Source organism: Felis catus, chromosome X, assembly GCF_018350175.1.
Source record: "Felis catus isolate Fca126 chromosome X, F.catus_Fca126_mat1.0, whole genome shotgun sequence".
Lineage (NCBI taxonomy): Eukaryota > Metazoa > Chordata > Mammalia > Carnivora > Felidae > Felis > Felis catus.
Window position 1 is genome coordinate 112,376,988 of NC_058386.1, and position 17,727 is coordinate 112,394,714.

Genomic DNA, 17,727 nt, shown 5'->3' on the forward strand with positions numbered 1-17,727 from the left:
GTCCCTGGACTGTGAACTTGTCTTCAATTCGGGGAGCCTGCAGGGCGCTGCTTGGGGCCCCTTTCCTTGCACCACAGCCTGGAAACTCTCTCTGGGAAGTAAGCTTGATGCAGTAGTAGGGCTCAGCGTATTCGTTGCCTTTCTCTTGGTGATCACTCTCTTAATGTTCTTTGTTGTCTGAGGTTCAAAAACTGTTGTTTTCATATACTTTATTATCCATTTTGGTTTTAGTTGTTTAAAGTCAAAGCGTAAGCGGTGCCTGGGTGGCTCAGTTGGTTACAAGTCCGACTTGGGCTCAGTTCACGATCTCATGGTTCATGAGTTCAAGCCCCACGTCGGGCTCTGTGCCGACAGCTTGGAGCCTGGAGCCTGCTTCGGATTCTGTGTCTCCCTTTCTCTCCGCCCCTCCCCCGTTCACACTCTGTAACTTGGCCCTTCCTTTCTTTTTAATTTTTCAGAAACTCTTTATTTTCTTCAAAATTTTTAAGTAGTTTCCACATCCAACATGGGGCTTGAACTCACAACCCTGAGATTAAAAGTCCCATGCTCTACTGACTGAGCCAGCCAGGCACCCCAGAGCCTTTTTGTTTTAGATGTGTCTCTTATATACAATGTATTGTTGAGTTTTGCTCTGTGGTAACTTCTGAAAGCCTCTTTCCTCTTAACAGGTGAGTTAAACATATTTACATTTATGGATATGACGTTTGGTCTCAGTTCTGTTGTATTATTTTATGCTTTGTAAATTATTTTTATATCCCACATTTTATTGATTCTAAAACTCTATTTTCCCATATTTTAACATTTATGAAATTAGGATGTGTCTCTTTCAGATGATGGGTTGTCAAAGTTTAATTGGCAAGGTTTTTTCCTAGCAGCACATAAAATAATGATGTTTTATAATTGGTGGCATTTGGGTTCTGTGAAGTATGATGAAAAATTTTTTTTAATGTTCATCTTTGAGAGATGGAGGGACAGAGCTTTAGCTGGGGGAGGGGCAGGGAGGGGGGAGGGGCATAGAGAGAGAGGGAGATGGAATCGGAAGCAGGCTCCAGGTTCTGAGCTGTCAGCACAGAGTCGGATGCGAGGCTCAAACTCACCAACTGTGATATCATGACCTGAGCCCAAGTCGGATGCCCAACTGACTGAGCCACCAAGATGCCCTGTAGTATGATTTAAGTAGGCTCCATGCCAACATGGAGCCCAATGTGGGGCTTGAACTCACAACCCCGAGTCAAGACCTGAGCTGAGATCAAGAGTTGGATGCTTAACCGACTGAGCCACCCAGGTGCCCCTGGATTGGTGCCTTTTATCAGTTCTGGAATTCTCAGCCATTGTCAGAACTTTTCTTCTGTCCTTTTCAGACTCCGATTAAACCTAGGTTAAAAGTTTTTATTTTCTCCTCTGTGTCTCTTAACCTTCCTTCTGTATTTTCCATTTTTTCCTGTGCCGTGTTCTTCTGCCCTATCTTCTAGTCTATAAATTTTCTTCCTCACTTGTTTCTTCTCTTATAAACACAAACATTGAGTGCACTTGTGATGAGTACTGGGTGTTGTATGTAAGTGATGAATTACTAAGTTATTTCATCCATAAACAAACCTCAAAAATACTGAAAAAAAATAAACATAGGCATTGATTTTTTTTTTGAGAGACAGGGAGCGCAAGTGAGCGAGGGGCAGAGGGAGAGAGAGAGAGAAGTGGGGCTCACCCGAAGCAGGGTTCGTGTTTGCCCTAAGCGGGGCGTGTGCTCACCTGAACATAGGGATTGAATTTTTAATTTCAGTAATCATCTGTCTCATTTCTGCAAAAATGTTTAAAAGTTTTTATTTATGTATTTATTTTGAGAGAGAGAGAGTGTGCATGCAAGCAGGGGAGGGGCAGAGAGAGAGGGCGAGAGTATCTCAAGGAGGCTCCTCACGGTCGGCGTGGAGCCCTACATGGGGCCTCCCATGAACCCTGAGATCATGACCTGAGCCAAAGTCAGACATTTAACCAACGGAGCTACCCAGGCTGAGCTGTCAGCACAGAGCCTGACGAGGGGTTCGAGATCATGACCTGAGCTGAAGTCAGAAGGCTCAACAGACTCACCCACCCAGGTGCCCCAACATACACATTGTTCTCAACAGTTGTTTGTGGAGTTTCTTTGAGCCCTGGGGTCAAAGTACTTTCCTCCAGAAAGGATTTTCATTGACTTCTTCAAGGGGTTTTTGGGAAATACCAGTCTGGGGCCGCCTGAAAGCAAATTCACGACTTGACTTTCCTGGGGCCACTTCGGTGATGGGACTCCAAACTGCATATATATGTTAGGGCTGGCCTGTGGCCACAACTGTTCAAGGACAGTTCCCCCACTGCCTTTTCTGTTTAGCACCAAGGCCATCTTCCCTGTAGTCCTTTGGGGGAGGAGAAAAAGCTTGCTTCCTGTTCGTCTTTACCCTGAGAGTATTGGTTTTGAGCGGAGTGGGTGGTCTCAGAGCCTTCTTGCCTGGGAGGGCCCTCCTCGAATTCTCTGCTGTTTATTCCAGGAGGCTACCCAAACTGTCTTTCCAAGTTTGCCCAGGTCAGATGTCCCCAGGGCAAGAGCACCATCAATGCTCCCTCACGGAGGTTACCTCTCTGGCTTCCTGCTTTAGAATTTGACATGGCAGTTCTTTACTTTCTTGTCAGCTCACGTTTTGTTTTTGTTTTTAATTTAAAAGACTTTACTTTGGGGGCTCCTGGGTGGCTCAGTCGGTTAAGCATCCGACTTTGGCTCAGGTCATGATCTCACCATTTACCAGTTCATGCCCCGCATTAGGTGAGCTGGAGTCCCACTTCTCTCTCTCTCTCCCTCCCCCTTCCTCTCTGCCCCCATGGGATTCTCTCTCTCTCTCTCTCTGCCCTCCTTCACTTTGCCCTCTCTTTCACTCAAAAAAAAAAAAAAAAGAAAGAAAAATTCATTTCCTGTTATGTGAAAAGAAAGAAAAAGAAAACTAAGGCGAATAAAGACTGACCTACAGAGGATTATATGGGGCAAAATCTGAATTGCATCCCAATGGTTTTTGATCCAAATTCTCGTCTCTTTGCAATATACCAAACTACCTCTTGCATTTTTTGACCCCCTGTAGGATATTAGCTCTTAGGACACAGTTAAGAAGTGCCTGGCACATAGTAGATGTTCAAAAATATTTTGCTGAATGGACGAATGGATGAATGAAGCAAAGTTCCCAGCCTTGTGATCTGCTGGGGAACACAGTTGACTAGAGGATGTAAACGTGTGAGTACACTGACTACAATTTGATGTGGTCAGTGACTGGCATACGAGCCCAGTGCTATGACAGCACAGCATAAAGAATTCTTTGTAGTCATTTACCTGGTTAGACATAGAGGCTGTGGCGGCAGATGAGGCTGGAGAGAGACGCAGGATCCAGATCCTTAAGGGCCTTGTTACCACTTTACCCATCACATTGGACCCTTTTGTGTCCCAGAGTGGTGGAGATGCTGTTCCTGGGGTGATTTAATCCTCACAGCACCCACTAAGATAAGTGCTGTTATTGGGCATCTGGGTGGTTCAGTCAGCTAAGTGTTCCGCTCTTCATTTGGGCTCAGGTCATGATCTCATGGTCCATGAGACTGAGCGCTGCGCTGAGTGCAGAGCCTGCTTGGGATTCTTTCTCTCTCCCCCTCTCTCTCTGCCCCTCCCCCACTCACTCTCTATCTCTAAAATAAAATAAAAAAGGTAAGTACTGTTACGATTTCTGCGTCATAGGTGTAGAAACGGAGACACTGAGGGGTTAAGCGACTTGGTCACACAGGCTAGCGGATGCCGTACCCGAGCTTTCCACCTTAGGCGGTTTGACTGTGGAGTCCACATCCTTAACCACTGTGCTGTGCTGCTTGTGCCGCTTCTGTTAGTACAGATCATGAACATCCAATACCGATACATGGTATCCCTCCATCCTAGTGCATGCAAATCTGCTAGCTGCACTTTATTGCTCTGTATGGTTATTCCATATTTCATTTCACTGTCCTCATGGTCTTGTTTTCCAGTTTCTAGTTCTTTGCAATAATGGACAGCATTGCCGTGAGCAGTACTTACTCTCCACCCCAAGCTGATTGTGATACTCCCCCACAAGGGCACTCTTTTTTTTTTTTATATTTTTAAAAGTTTATTCATTTATGTTAAATGAGAGAGAGAGAGAGAGAGAGAGAGAGAGAGAGAGAGCGCACAAGCAGGGGAGGGGCAGAGAGAAGGAGAGACAGAATCCCAAGCAGGCTTTGCGCCATCAGCACAGAGCCCGATGCGGGGCTCGAACCCACGAACTGTGAGATCATGACCTGAGCCAAGATCAAGAGTCAGACGCTCAACGGTCTGAGCCACCCAGTCGCCCAGCCCCAGTAGGATCACTCTTACCCTCTGTCATCACTGTACTAAAGGATCTCTAAAGTTCCTTCAGGCCCGTCACTCTCAGTTCTGGGATTTGCAGAGCCATGATTCTTAATCTAGGAGTTCTGCGTGTTGCAGATTACTCAATATGGTAATTGACAAGGTTCATTTGGACTCATTTTCTGAAGATTGAAGGGCCTGGGTGATGTAACAGCTACTATTTATTCAAGGCTTCCTATGCTAAGCACTTCATTATGTACTTTACATACATGATTCTATGTAGTCCTCAACAGTTCTATGAGCCATCTTATTTTTTTAATTAAAAAAAAATTTTAAGTCATCTCTATACCCATCATGGGGCTCAAACTCATGATCCTGAAATCAGGAGTCACATACTGTACCGACTGAGCCAGCCAGGTGTCCCTATTGTCCCCGTTTTTAAAAAGAGGAGGGGTGCCTGGGGAGCTCAGTCTGTTGAATATCCGACTCTTGATTTCGGCTCAGGTTATGATCCCACAGTTTGTGGGATCAAGTCCTGCATGGGGCTCTGTGCTGACAGCATGGAGCCTGCTTGGGTGTCTCTCCTCCTCTCTCTGCCAGTCCACTGCATGGGCACACACTCTCTCTCTCAAAATAAATAAACATTAAAAAAATTCTTAAAAAAATAAAAAGAGGAAACTGAGGGTCCAAGAGGTTAAATGACTTGTTTATGGTCATGCAGCTAGTAACCAGCTGTTTGATTGCAAAGCTCATATTGCCAAGCCCTTCGTTTGCTAGGGCTGCTCTAAAAACACACTACAAAATTGGGAGCTCAAACCAACAGAAATTCATTGTCTCACAGTTCTGGAGACTAGAAGTTCAAGATCAAGGCGTCAGCAGCCTTGGTTCCTTCCGAAGGTTCTGAGGGAGAACTGGTGGTTGCCAGAGGGGAGGGGTTGGGGGATGGGCAAAAATAAATGAAGGGGATTACAAGGTACAAGCTTCCAGGTATAAAAAAAAAAAAGTAAGTTATGGAGATGAAAAACAGAGAGAATATAGTCAATAATATTATAGTGTATCTCATTTTTATTCCATGGCCAGATTTTATTTTTTTTAGTTTTTTTTTTTTTTTAAATTTTTTTTTCAACGTTTTTTATTTATTTTTGGGACAGAGAGAGACAGAGCATGAACAGGGGAGGGGCAGAGAGAGAGGGAGACACAGAATCGGAAACAGGCTCCAGGCTCCGAGCCATCAGCCCAGAGCCCGATGCGGGGCTCGAACTCATGGACCGCGAGATCGTGACCTGGCTGAAGTCGGACGCTTAACCGACTGCGCCACCCAGGCACCCCTATTTTTTTTAGTGTTTAAGAAAAGTTCAAGCTTCTTTAAAATTTCTTTATCTTTTTGCAGCCTGAATTCAACAAAAGTAATATTTACTTCCTCTTCAACCACGTTGATATTACTATTACATACCACGAGGACAGTGGAAGAAATGGGGGTTTTGCGAGATTGGTTTCTGCTAGACTCGAGCCCCAAAGGTAATTAGAGAGTATCTTTTTTAATTAGCTCCATTCATTTAAACATTAATTCAGAATATGGAAGTTCTCAACTAGAATTCTCATTTTTAGGATACATGTGTGATGTCACCTCAGACATACAATTTGAAAAATCAAATAGGCAATTTATTCCCTTCTGCCTGTAGTTAGCGTTTGAATACCATGTGATGTGAGAAAGAATTGACAGATATGGAAGGGAGTAGACCTACTGAGGGCATCCTTACTCTCTTCTTTACTTGCTGCCCTATGATAAAGAGCTGAGATTTCTTTTTTTTTTTTTTAACGTTTATTTATTTTTGAGACAGAGAGAGACAGAGCATGAACGGGGGAGGGTCACAGAGAGAGGGAGACACAGAATCGGAAACAGGCTCCAGGCTCGGAGCTGTCAGCACAGAGCCCGACGCGGGGCTCGAACCCACGGACCGTGAGATCGTGACCTGAGCCGAAGTCGGATGCTTAACCGACCGAGCCACCCAGGCGCCCCAAGAGCTTAGATTTCAATTTGTGCTTCTTCAGAGGACAGGTCTCTTACTGGAATCTATTAGGCAGGTATCACCTGAGTATAAGGAAGACTCTACTAACAATTAGAGTTCTCTAACTCTAATTAAATAAGCAATCCCAAGAATTAATGAGTACTGTATCCCTGGATGTTACAGAAAGAGCCTGGATGACCCAGGTGTTGGAGAGTTCATAAGTAGGCATCCAGCACAGTGTCTGGTCCCTAGTAAGTAAGTGCTCAATGAATTGTAAAGGACACTGGGTAACAGACTCGACAGGCGACCTTTAATGTTCCGACTCTAAGATCCTATAGGATAAATTAGTACTCTTCCATTAAGACAGGTAGAGAGGGGAATATGGCACACAATGTATAAAATCATGGTCCATTATGGGAAAAATATACAAAACCTGAAATATTAAGATGAGGAAGTTGTCCCTTGAAACTTCCGTGAAGTATATTAAAGGAAGCACATGTGGTATAATTTTCTGAACACGGAGCAAGGAATTAGGAAATTTGGATTTTTAGTCTCATCTGTCCTGGTTCCATTTTGGAAGTGAACCCTAAGTTTGTAGAAATGAGTCAGACTTCATTATTTTTAAGGCTACTACCCTATCTTACTTTAGCCACGGCTGTTCCATCTGTCACAGATGATGCTCAAAGAGAAAGAATAGAGAATGTATCGTGCCAAGCTTTTGACCCTGGGTAGGTTAACTTGATCTGTCATAGGCTTAATTTCCTCATCTGTGAAAGGAGAGGGCTGAATTAGGAGTTTTTCACATGGCCCCTGATGTATCAAACCCTGGAAATTTTTATTGACGTGTATTTTCCTGGGGAAAAGGATCAGGGCATATTTTTTGAACAATAGGGAATAAACATAGCTACCAAGAGAGGCCAGGAAATACTCATCATTGTCAAGGGCAATCACCCGTGCTTTTTTTGTGTGTATGTCACTTCTGATATCTGGCAACAGAATTTTAGGACGATGGACTGTGAGGTCTATCTCAGGATGGCTGCTCATATTCAACGTCATTAGGTAGTAAACATACAAAGTATGATCATCCAGGAAGAAGCTAGTCTCATCAGCTATATGAAAATCAAACTTAAGGCTTTACAGTTATACCTCATATTCTCAGACTCAGAGTAAAAAGCCAAGAAAATGGTTTTTTAGAGTAGCATGTATCTAGTCATTGTAAAGGTCATTTTTGTGGGCCTCTTGAGAATGAGGACTGTGTTATAATTAATTTTTTTTTTTTTTTAGAATTAGACAATCTGTTCAAGGCCATAGCAGTGAGTTAGGCCTAATGGTGTTCTAAGCCTACCATCTTGTGTTGTCTTTTAGGTACTGTACCCAGCTAATTTGCCTGATGGTTACCATGGTTGATCGTTCCTTTTTCCTAGAATCACTTGCTTAATTTGGCTTTGAGAATACCATACTTCACTGATTTTCTCCTGTCTCACTAGTTGCTTATCAGTCGTCTCCTCATTTCTCCAACATCTCAATATTGGAGGGTCCCGGGACTGAGTCTTTGAACTTTTTTTCTTCTTTATATATACTTACACATTGGCAATCTTACCCTGTCTCCTGGTGTTAGAGCCCACATTGACTCTTTGATCTGTAGACTTGTATATGCAGCTGTCTACTTGACATGTTCATTTGGATGTCTAGTAGGCACTTCAAATTTAACACGGCCAGAAATGAACTTCTAATCTTTCCTCCAACCTGTTTTTCCTAGTGTCTTCTCCATCTCAGTAAATGGCAACTACATCCTTCCAGTTTCTCAGGCCTCCAAACTATGGCCACACCCTTGACTCCTCTTTATTGTTCTTCATTCATACCCTGTATCCATGCCAACCTTTGGCAGATAACGTGGCTCTCTTCTTAAAATATATTCAGGACCCACCACCAGTTCTCATCACCTCCACCACTATCATCTGGTCCAAGACATCATTATATCTCAAGTGAATTAGGGCAAAACCCTCGCTGGTCTCCTTGGTGCCACCCTTGACTTCCAGCAGTCTCTTCTCAATACAGCTTGCAGAGTATTCCTTTTGAAATGTCAGCTCATGTTAACCTGCTCAGAATCTTCCAGTGACTTCCCATCTCACTTAGAGTAAAAGCCAGTTTTGAAAATGGCCTACAAGGCCTTATACAGACCACACGCAAGGCCAGTGGTTTAAGATAGGGCTTTTACATTGATTAGAGATCTTTTTTTTTAATATGAAATTTGTTGTCAAATTGGTTTCCATACAACACCCAGTGCTCATCCCCACAGGTGCCCTTCTCCATGCCCATCACCCACTTTTCCCTCCCCCCCCCCCCATCAATCCTCAGTTTATTCTCAGTTTTTAAGAGTCTCTTATGGTTTGGCTCCCTCCCTAACTATTTTTTCCCCTTTCCCTCCTCCATGGTCTCCTGTCTTTCTCAGGATCCACATAAGAGTGAAACATATGGTATCTGTCTTTCTCTGACTTATTTCACTCAGCATAACACTCTCCAGTTCCATCCACGTTGCTACAAAAGGCCAGATTTCATTCTTTCTCATTGCCGAGTAGCATTCCATTGTGTAGATAAACCACATCTCCTTTATCCATTCATCAGTTGATGGCCATTTAGGCTCTTTCCATAATTTGGCTATTGTTGAAAGTGCTGCTGTAAACATCGGGGTCCATGTGCCCCTATGCATCAGCACTCCTGGATCCCTTGGGTAAATTCCTAGCAGTGCTGTTGCTGGGTCATAGGGTAGATCTACTTTTAATTTTTTGAGGAACCTCCACACTGTTTTCCAGAGCGGCTGTACCAGTTTGCATTCCCATGATTAGAGATCTTAATGCAATTTTTGCCGCATAATCTCATTGATGTGAAATGCAGATATTTCATGTGCTGGGTTCAAGGCCCAGACTTAAACAGGGAACCTTGGTATGCATTATCGTGCAGTCATTGAATTTTTTTCTGTAGATGTTGTTTGTCGGTAGCCTTAACAATGATCATTTTTAAAATTCATAGCTGTTTCACAATACAATTTGGCTTTCAATGAATTCACCCTCCAAATACTTAGTAAGGACATATCATATGTCAGACACTAGGGTGACAAAAAATGAATGGGAAGAGGTGCCCATGAATGGCATCCGCAAGTGTGAGTGAATGGCGTTATTGCACACGTACTTGTAGAAATAACAGTCCCACAAGGATTGCATATTATTCTTTAAACAGAAGCCAAGGGATAAATTGTATGTTGAGCAAATAATTCAAAAGGGAAGCATCACTGCTTCTCCTTTTGATTTTTCCATCTCCCCTTTATTCTTCTTTTATTTTTTGCGTGATATTGCAGTCTCTTTATTCCTTTTTCTTAAAGATTTTATTTTTAAGTAATCTTTACACCCAATATGGGCCTCGAATTTACAACCCGGAGATCCAGAATCACGTACTCTATCGACTGAGCCAGCCAGGTGCCCCATGAGAAGGTTCTTAGCGACACATTTTCTCTTGCTATCTGAAAGTAGAGCGTTCCTCTGAAAGCTTTTGGAAGTCGAAATGTCAAAAGTGAAGAAGCAATTGCCATTCATTTATACGGAAAACTTTGTGAGCGTTTCCAGACTCCCCAAATCCCCTTTCTTAGGCTTTTCTGATACCTTAAGGCACATCTTGCTAATGGATGCACAAAATAAGCCAAGATAAAGCGCAGATGCTCACACAGTTCAGAGCTCTGGGGGCTTGTCGAAATGTCGAGTGTAGTTCCCCAGGAAGGAGCTGGGCGGCGCCACTCTCGCTACTGGGTGGGAGGGGAACTGCCTCTCCAATGGCTCCCTGCAACACCAACACTGAATGCTCTTTTTGATTTTTCAGAAAAGTGAGAATCCTCTTCGGATTTCTTTCACTTAGTGAAAACAGGTACTAATGGAGGTCTTTCGTAGAAGCGAAGTGGCATAAAGTGAGCTTTGGAAAAGCAGGGGATACCTGTTTGATGTGTTGGGCAGTATATTGACTCTTATTTGAGTGTTAGGGACATTTAGAAACAAGGCTATTTTTTTTTTTTTTTTAAGTAGGCTTCATGCCCAGCAGGCTTGAACTCACGCCCCTGAGATCAAGACCTGAGCTGAGATCAAGAGTCGGACGCTTAAGCAACGGAGCCACCCTGGTGCCCCAAAACAAAAGTATTTAAAATCATAAAGTTTTGGGGTGCCTGGGTGACTCAGTCGGTTAAGCGTCCAGCTTCAGCTCAGGTCATGATCTCACGCTCCGTGAGTTCGAGCCCCGCGTCAGACTCTGTGCTTAGCAGCTCAGAGCCCGGAGCCTGCTTCGGATTCTGTGTCTCCCTCTCTCTCTGCCCCTCCCCTGCTCATGCTCTGTCTCTCTCTGTCTCAAAAATAAATAAAAAACATTAAAAAAATAAAATCATAAAGTTTTAAATACTAATTATAAGGAAAGGCAAATTTTTTCAGCCTGCTACTATTACATTCCTGAATAGCCATGAATCGGAAATTTACAACGGTAGTTTGGTATAAAAATTACTTTCTCTTCCTTCCCCCCTTCTTTCTTAGCTATAAGCATTCAGGTGAAGGCCGCCTAGCCTGTAATGGACCCCCTATGGAAATTCCTGAAGGACGTACAGAGAAGTTTAATGTAACCTACACTTACTCTGTGCAATTTGAAGTAAGTATTCCACGCCATCATCTTACTTTTGTTCCAAATCAGGTACAGAACTATCATATACTTCATTAATATTAAAGCCTTAATTTTGATCATCAGGGTTGTATAACCCAGCCAAAAGCCCGAGAAAGTAGGTAAGTTCTTTACATTCAAACCGTTCAGAGGACCATCCTTAAAGGAATATCTGTATTAAATTTACCACATTTCAGGTACCGTGTCAGGTAATTTACTTTCTCCTACTTCCTCAGAGGTTTGAAGGAAGTACGTGGGAAACCGGAGGGGTGTTGCCTGGGCTTGGCAGGTTGCTCGAGTGGGACCTGAAAGGAAGAGTATGTTGTGGAAGAGACAGAGGATAGGATATGTAGTGAGAAGAGCATCCATATTGGGCTCAGACTGACCTGTGGTTCAAATTGAGGCTTGGCCACTTACTGGCCACGTGAGCTTAGGTAAGTCGTGGGATCTCAGGCTCGATTTCTTCTCTGGTCATTTGTTCCTCGTTTTCAGAATATATAAAGGCCTTAGCATTGCACAGAATAGGTCCTCAACATATGGCCTTCGTTATTGTTTCTACACATTTAATTCTTCTTTCGTAAGTAGCTGTTTTTATGAAGTGGTGTGTATCTTCAGTGGCTAGAGAGACGTACAGACTGACTATTAACAGTCTGGTGAATAATCTAACAGCTCTCTGATGCCCGTGTTTCCCAAAGGTTTTTCTGGAAACTAGTTGCTTCATATTTTATTTATTTTTGCTTTATATTTTCTTTTCTTCAAATTTATTTTAAGTTCATTTATTTTGACCGAGAGAGGGAGGGGCAGAATCCCAAGCAGGCTCAGCAGGGCTCGACGCGGCCTCGAACTCACGATCTGTGAGATCACGACCTGAGCCAAGATCAAGAGTCAGACGCTCAACCGACTGAGTCACCCAGGTGCCCCTTATTTTTGCTTTGTGTTTTAAAGGGTGTTAGGTGAGAAAAGGGTCCTGTGATGAGGTTACTTTGCAGAATGCTAGGTCAAGCAATGTTAAAACAATGCATTGAGAGTATTCGTTATGTTAAAAAACACTGAATTTTCAAAAGATAATTATAATACTTAGCATTTCATAGACCATGGCAGAACTCATGGGGATATAATGTTCTTTAGAATATACAAGGGCAACACTGCACGTGGTGCCAAAAAATATACGACTTTGTACAAATGAGATATTTACATGTGCTGTTTTCACTTCATGTGTATGTCAGTAGAGTCACATCCTTTTTATTTTTTAATTTTTAAAGATTTTTTTTTTTGATTAGAAAAATTTCTTTATTGTTTATTCCTTTTTTGAGAGAGAGACACACACAGAGCATGAGGGGGGGGCGGGCAGAGAGAAAGGGAGACAGAATCTGAAGCAAGGCCCAGGCTCTGAGCTGTCAGCGCAGAGCCCGACGCGGGCCTCGAACTCACGAACTGAGACCATGACCTGAGCCAAAGTTGGATGCTTAACTGACTGAGCTACCAGGTGCCCCTATTTTTAAATTTTTAATATTTATTTTTATTTTAGAGAGAGTGCATGAGTCAGGGAGAGGGGTAGAGGGAGACAGAGAGAGAGCGAGAGAGAGAGAGCGAGCGAGCGAATCTTAAGCAGGCTCCATGCTCAGTGCGGAGCCCATGTGGGGGCTCAGTCCCACGACCCTGGGATCATGTGCTGAGCTAAAAATGAAGAGTCAGATACTCAGCCGGCTGAGCCACCCAGGCGCCCCAGAGTCCCATCCTTTTTAAAATTTTTATTAAAAAAATTTTTTTAATATTTATTTTTTACACAGAGAGAGAGAGGGAGGGAGAGAATGAGTGGGGGAGGGGCAGAGAGAGAGGGAGACACAGATTCTGAAGCAGGCTCCAGGCTCCGAGCTGTCAGCACAGAGCCCGACGCGGGGCTTAAACCCACAAAAAGTGAGATCATGACCCGAGCTGAAGTCGGACACCCAACCGACTGAGCCACCCAGGCACCCCCCCATCCTTTTTTTTAATTTACTGCATACTACATTTAATGTGTAGGCCATAATTGACTTATTTAGTGCTTCATTGAGAAAAACAACCCAAATGTCTAATTTTTAATTTAGAAACGGTGCTTTAATGAACATTCTTATGTTTCTTCTTGTGTGATTATTTCCTAAAGTTCAATTCCCAGCACCAGGATTATGTAGGTAAAAGGGCGTGCAGATTTCGAGAACACATTGCCAAATTCTTGTCCAGAGAAGTTGCTGGCCCGAGGATGTGCTGTTTCCTCACATACTCAGCAGTGCTAGGTTTTTGTCAATATTTTAAAATTTTGCTTCAGAGTTTTATTTTATTTATTTATTTTTTAAGATTTATTTATTTATTTTGAGAGAGGCAGAGAGAGTGCAAGCAGGGAAGGGGCAGAGAGAGAGGGAGGCAGAGAATCCCAAGGAGGCTCTGCACTGTCAGCATGGAACCCCATGCGGGGCTCGAACTCACAAAACCGTGAGATCATAACCTGAGCCCAGACCAAGAGCGGGCCTATGCTTCCGAATTTTAATTCTGTGACTATACCAAAGGGAGATCGATTTATATTGAGCAAACCCCTAAGGGTCCGATGTATAAACCAGAATACCGATTTATTAATTTACGTGGAAAAATATGAGTGCCAGGGACCACACCATTCATGTTAGCTGGTTAGCACATCTGCCTGTGATAACGATATATGAGAAAGCAAATAGAAATAGAATAGCATAAATAGGAAGTTTGTTGGTGAGCCTAGGACCCCAGAGCAAAAGGAAGTGGGTATTAAAACATGATATTCATGGCCCTCTAGTCCTCTGCTTGCCCATGGACCAGATGTTTATATTCATGGGCTGGGTACTCTTAGTCCTGGACAGTATTACAGGTGTTTCATCGAAAGATTAACTTGGGGGCTTTCCTTTTATAGGGAAAGCCTTTTAAGACTATATAGATTTATGCATTTCTCTTTTTATTTTTTTTAAGGCAATATCTCATATTTTTGAGTCGGCTTTGATCATACTCGATTTGGTGTAAATGACTTATTTCTTAAAGCTTTAGATGTGCTTTCTTGAGACCAAGCTCTAATCACATTATTGGGGATTAGGTCTCAAATTTCTTCAAACATTTACAAATTGTGCTCAGCTTGTGTCATTTCTATACATGACCTGCCAGCCATTACAACATGATTTTTTCCTAATCTCACTCTGAAAGCAATCGCATCTTAGGGCTGCCTTGCTTTTGTCCCTATGTATCACCTATGTGGTTATATCCATTTTATAAATGAGGCTACTGAAGCCCAGTGAGGTGGGGTAATTTTCTCAGGATCATTGCTGGCGGGAGGTGCAAGTGATATTCAAACTGTCTGGCCCCCAAACTCATAGCTTTTCTGCTATACCATTCTGGCTTTCCGTATTGAAGGTCTATTATATCTTCTGTCCACAGAGTTACTCTAAAGAAAATGAGAAACGTTTATGTTAGAAATGCGTGTGTGTGCTTTGGATCATCTGGCTAGAGGTCAGGATTACTTGAGCCTACATCCTGCGGTTTACGCAAAGTACAATTGGTGAAAACAGGCAATTTACTAGTCCAATATGGTCAGCCTTCTGATCTCTGGATGAAATACAGAAGTGTAATCTGGGGGAAGGAATGAAATACACCCTGAAGAAATTAAAATAACCTTTCCCTAATGATCGAGAACATTATTAAAAGTCTAAGTTATTATCAGAAGTTGATCAGGGGCACCTGGGTGGCTCAGTCGGTTGGGCGTCCGCCTTCAGCTCAGGTCATGATCGGTCTCATGGTCAGTGAGTTTGAGCCCCGCGATGGGCTCTGTGCTGACAGCTCGGAGCCTGGAGCCTGCTTCAAATTCTTTGTCTTCTCTCTCTGCCCCTCCTCTGCTCACATGCTCTCTCTCTCTCTCTGTCTCTCTCAAGAATAATAAATAAACATTAAAAAAATTAAAAGAAGATGATCAAAGAACTGAAGCCCTTCTACATTTTTATCACTTATTCGTCAGCTATACACATTTAAATGTAGTGGCACGCCTGGCTGGCTCAGTCAGTAGAGCCTGCAATTCTTGATCTCAGGGTGGTGAGTTCAAGCCTTGCTTTGGGCACGGAGTGTACTTAAATTAAAAAAAAAAAATTTTTAATGTAGGAACTTTTATGCATACAGTAAAAGCCAAGGGAACGCACATCTAAATTGAAGTTCAGATTCACACTGGGAGCCTCCATGGTATGGAGCTAGTGGACCGTCTGCCTGTCAGGAAGCAACTGTGGCTACCGACCGAGCTGAAGCTCAAGTTCAGATGCAGCTGTACCAAATGGGGGAATTTGGGGAAGTCACGTTCTTTGGGGTTAGGGCTCAATCCCTTGTTCCTTAACACACCTACTTTTGGAAGCTTTTCCAGAAGAGGGAATTCTTTCCCTCTCCTTGAAACTCACTTAGGGTTCTTAGGAGGCCCTTGGCCTCAAAAAGTGGCATGATGCAAAGGCCCAGACGCGCCTGAGTTTGAAAACTGGCGCTGACGTTTATTAGCTGTGTGAACTTCCTCATCTGTAAAATGCGGATAAAATCATCACCTCCGGTGATTATTCTGGGGTATGTGAGCTCACATAAAACGTTTAGCACCGTGCCTAGCCTGTAGTTGGCACACAATCCTTTCCATTCCTTCTTGCGGACACGGGAGCACTTGATTTCCAGGTGGCTCACACAGCAGTGTGAGATTGTGCGGTGAGAAAACACCACGCCCCATAGTCCGTGTCTGAACACCAGCGCGTTGCCGTTGTAGGCGGGGGCGAGCGTAAGGAAGCGTGCGGTTACACATCTCTGGTGCTGTTCATTTTATGGTCTTGAGTTGAAAAATGCTTTCTTAACCCGGTGGTAATGATGCACATCAACCCTTCCCAAAGTGCACTCCCTAGAACACGAGTCAGACAAGTTTGGAAAATGCTGCTTTCTACTACTTCCTTTCTGAGCTTCCCAAAGCACACGAGTAAAATATTTAAAAGTCTCCTAATGAAGAAATCTTTTGACTGAGTCTAACTCAGCATTTTGCAACCACACTGGACTCTGGAGTACTCTTGTGGAGTAAAATCTATATTGCATCGTGGCTCCCACTTGGGGTGTCTCAAGTGTCCATGGTGGTTGCATCTTACAGTAGCTCACAAAATCTTATTGAAACCACAACAGAGCTTGAGTTTTCCGCCGACAAATAAGAAGCAAACCTTCATATGTTGGTAACTGTGATATAAAAGAACTGAAATCGCATTATAGCGTATGAAGGATTTTGTCAGTTAGCTGGGTTGATATCATTATTTATTGAATTGCTTCAGTGGTAATAACTACTTGAAGTGGAAATTGAACGTGAATTTGAAAATCACTATTTTTCAACCTCCAATTAAGTAATTGATTCAGGCCGATAGTATCAATGGATGTTAAAATCGGAGATGAATGAGTGTTAGGAAAGCTGGTTGTTCTCACAGTGGGAGAGTGTCACCCCACGCATGACTTGCTAATTGCAAATGGGAAAATATAAAAATAAGTGAGTGGATAAGGAAATAAATGAACACGAGTTCGTATCAGTATCTCTGACCATAATGCAGCACTACAGCGTTCGGGCTAGCCCTCTCCTCTTGCTGACTGCTAACTTCTTTCTCTGATGCTGAGAAATATGGCCCCCATTCTTCTATAATGTGTTGATTTATTTGTTTTTTTTAAAAAATTTTTTTGATGTTTATTTATTTTTGTGTGTGTGAGAGAGAGACACAGAGCACGAGTGGGGGAGGGGCAGAGAGAGAGAGGGAGACACAGAATCTGAAGCAGGCTCCAGGCTCCAAGCTGTTAGCACAGAGTCCGATGCGGGGCTCGAACCCATGAACTGTGAGACTGTGACCTGAGCCGAAGTTGGACGCTCAACCAACTGAGCCACCCAGGCACTCCTGATTTATTTGTTCAGTCCTAGCATACATGTAGTGTCAAAACTGATAACCCATACCCCTGTGAGAGATTAATTAATTAATTTATTTATAAATGGGAAATTCTGATACTGATTTTTTAAAATATATTTTTAATGTTTATTTTTGAGAGAGGGAGACAGAGCGCAAGCAGGGGAGGGACAGAGACAGAGGGAGACAGAGTCGGAAGCAGCCTCCAGGTTCTGAGCGGTCAGCACAGAGCCCGAAGCGGGGCTCGAACTCACTGACCATGAGATCACGACCTGAGCCAAAGTCAGATGCTTATACGGCTGAGCCACCCAGGGGCGCCGAGAGACAGATTTATTAACTGGAATACAGTGTATCTATAGCACTCATTTTAGTAAAGAAATACCTTGTGGTTTTCTTTTTTTTTTTTTTCTTCAACGTTTATTTTTTGGGGGACAGAGAGAGACAGAGCATGAACGGGGGAGGGGCAGAGAGAGAGGGAGACACAGAATCAGAAACAGGCTCCAGGCTCCGAGCCATCAGCCCAGAGCCTGACGCGGGGCTCGAACTCACGGACCGCGAGATCGTGACCTGGCTGAAGTCGGACGCTTAACCGACTGCGCCACCCAGGCGCCCCATGGTTTTCTTTTTTTAATCTTTGAAAGCCAGCACATATTTCACACAGCTCATCTCACTTAGGACTAGCCACATTTCAGGTGCTGGATAGCCACATGTGACTAGGGGCCACTACCTTGGCAAAGAT

At 43.3% G+C, this 17,727-nt stretch overlaps 1 protein-coding gene across 1 annotated transcript in view; it reads left to right on the forward strand.

Moving 5' to 3' along the window:
- LOC101083916 (transmembrane 9 superfamily member 2-like) overlaps positions 1-17,727 on the forward strand; it is an 88,453-nt gene that overhangs the window by 27,487 nt on the left and 43,239 nt on the right. Inside the window, exons 6-7 of the mRNA XM_023249085.2 lie at positions 5,751-5,878; positions 10,935-11,046. Coding sequence (XP_023104853.2) covers positions 5,751-5,878; positions 10,935-11,046 — 240 coding nt within the window. The remainder of the gene's footprint in view (positions 1-5,750; positions 5,879-10,934; positions 11,047-17,727) is intronic.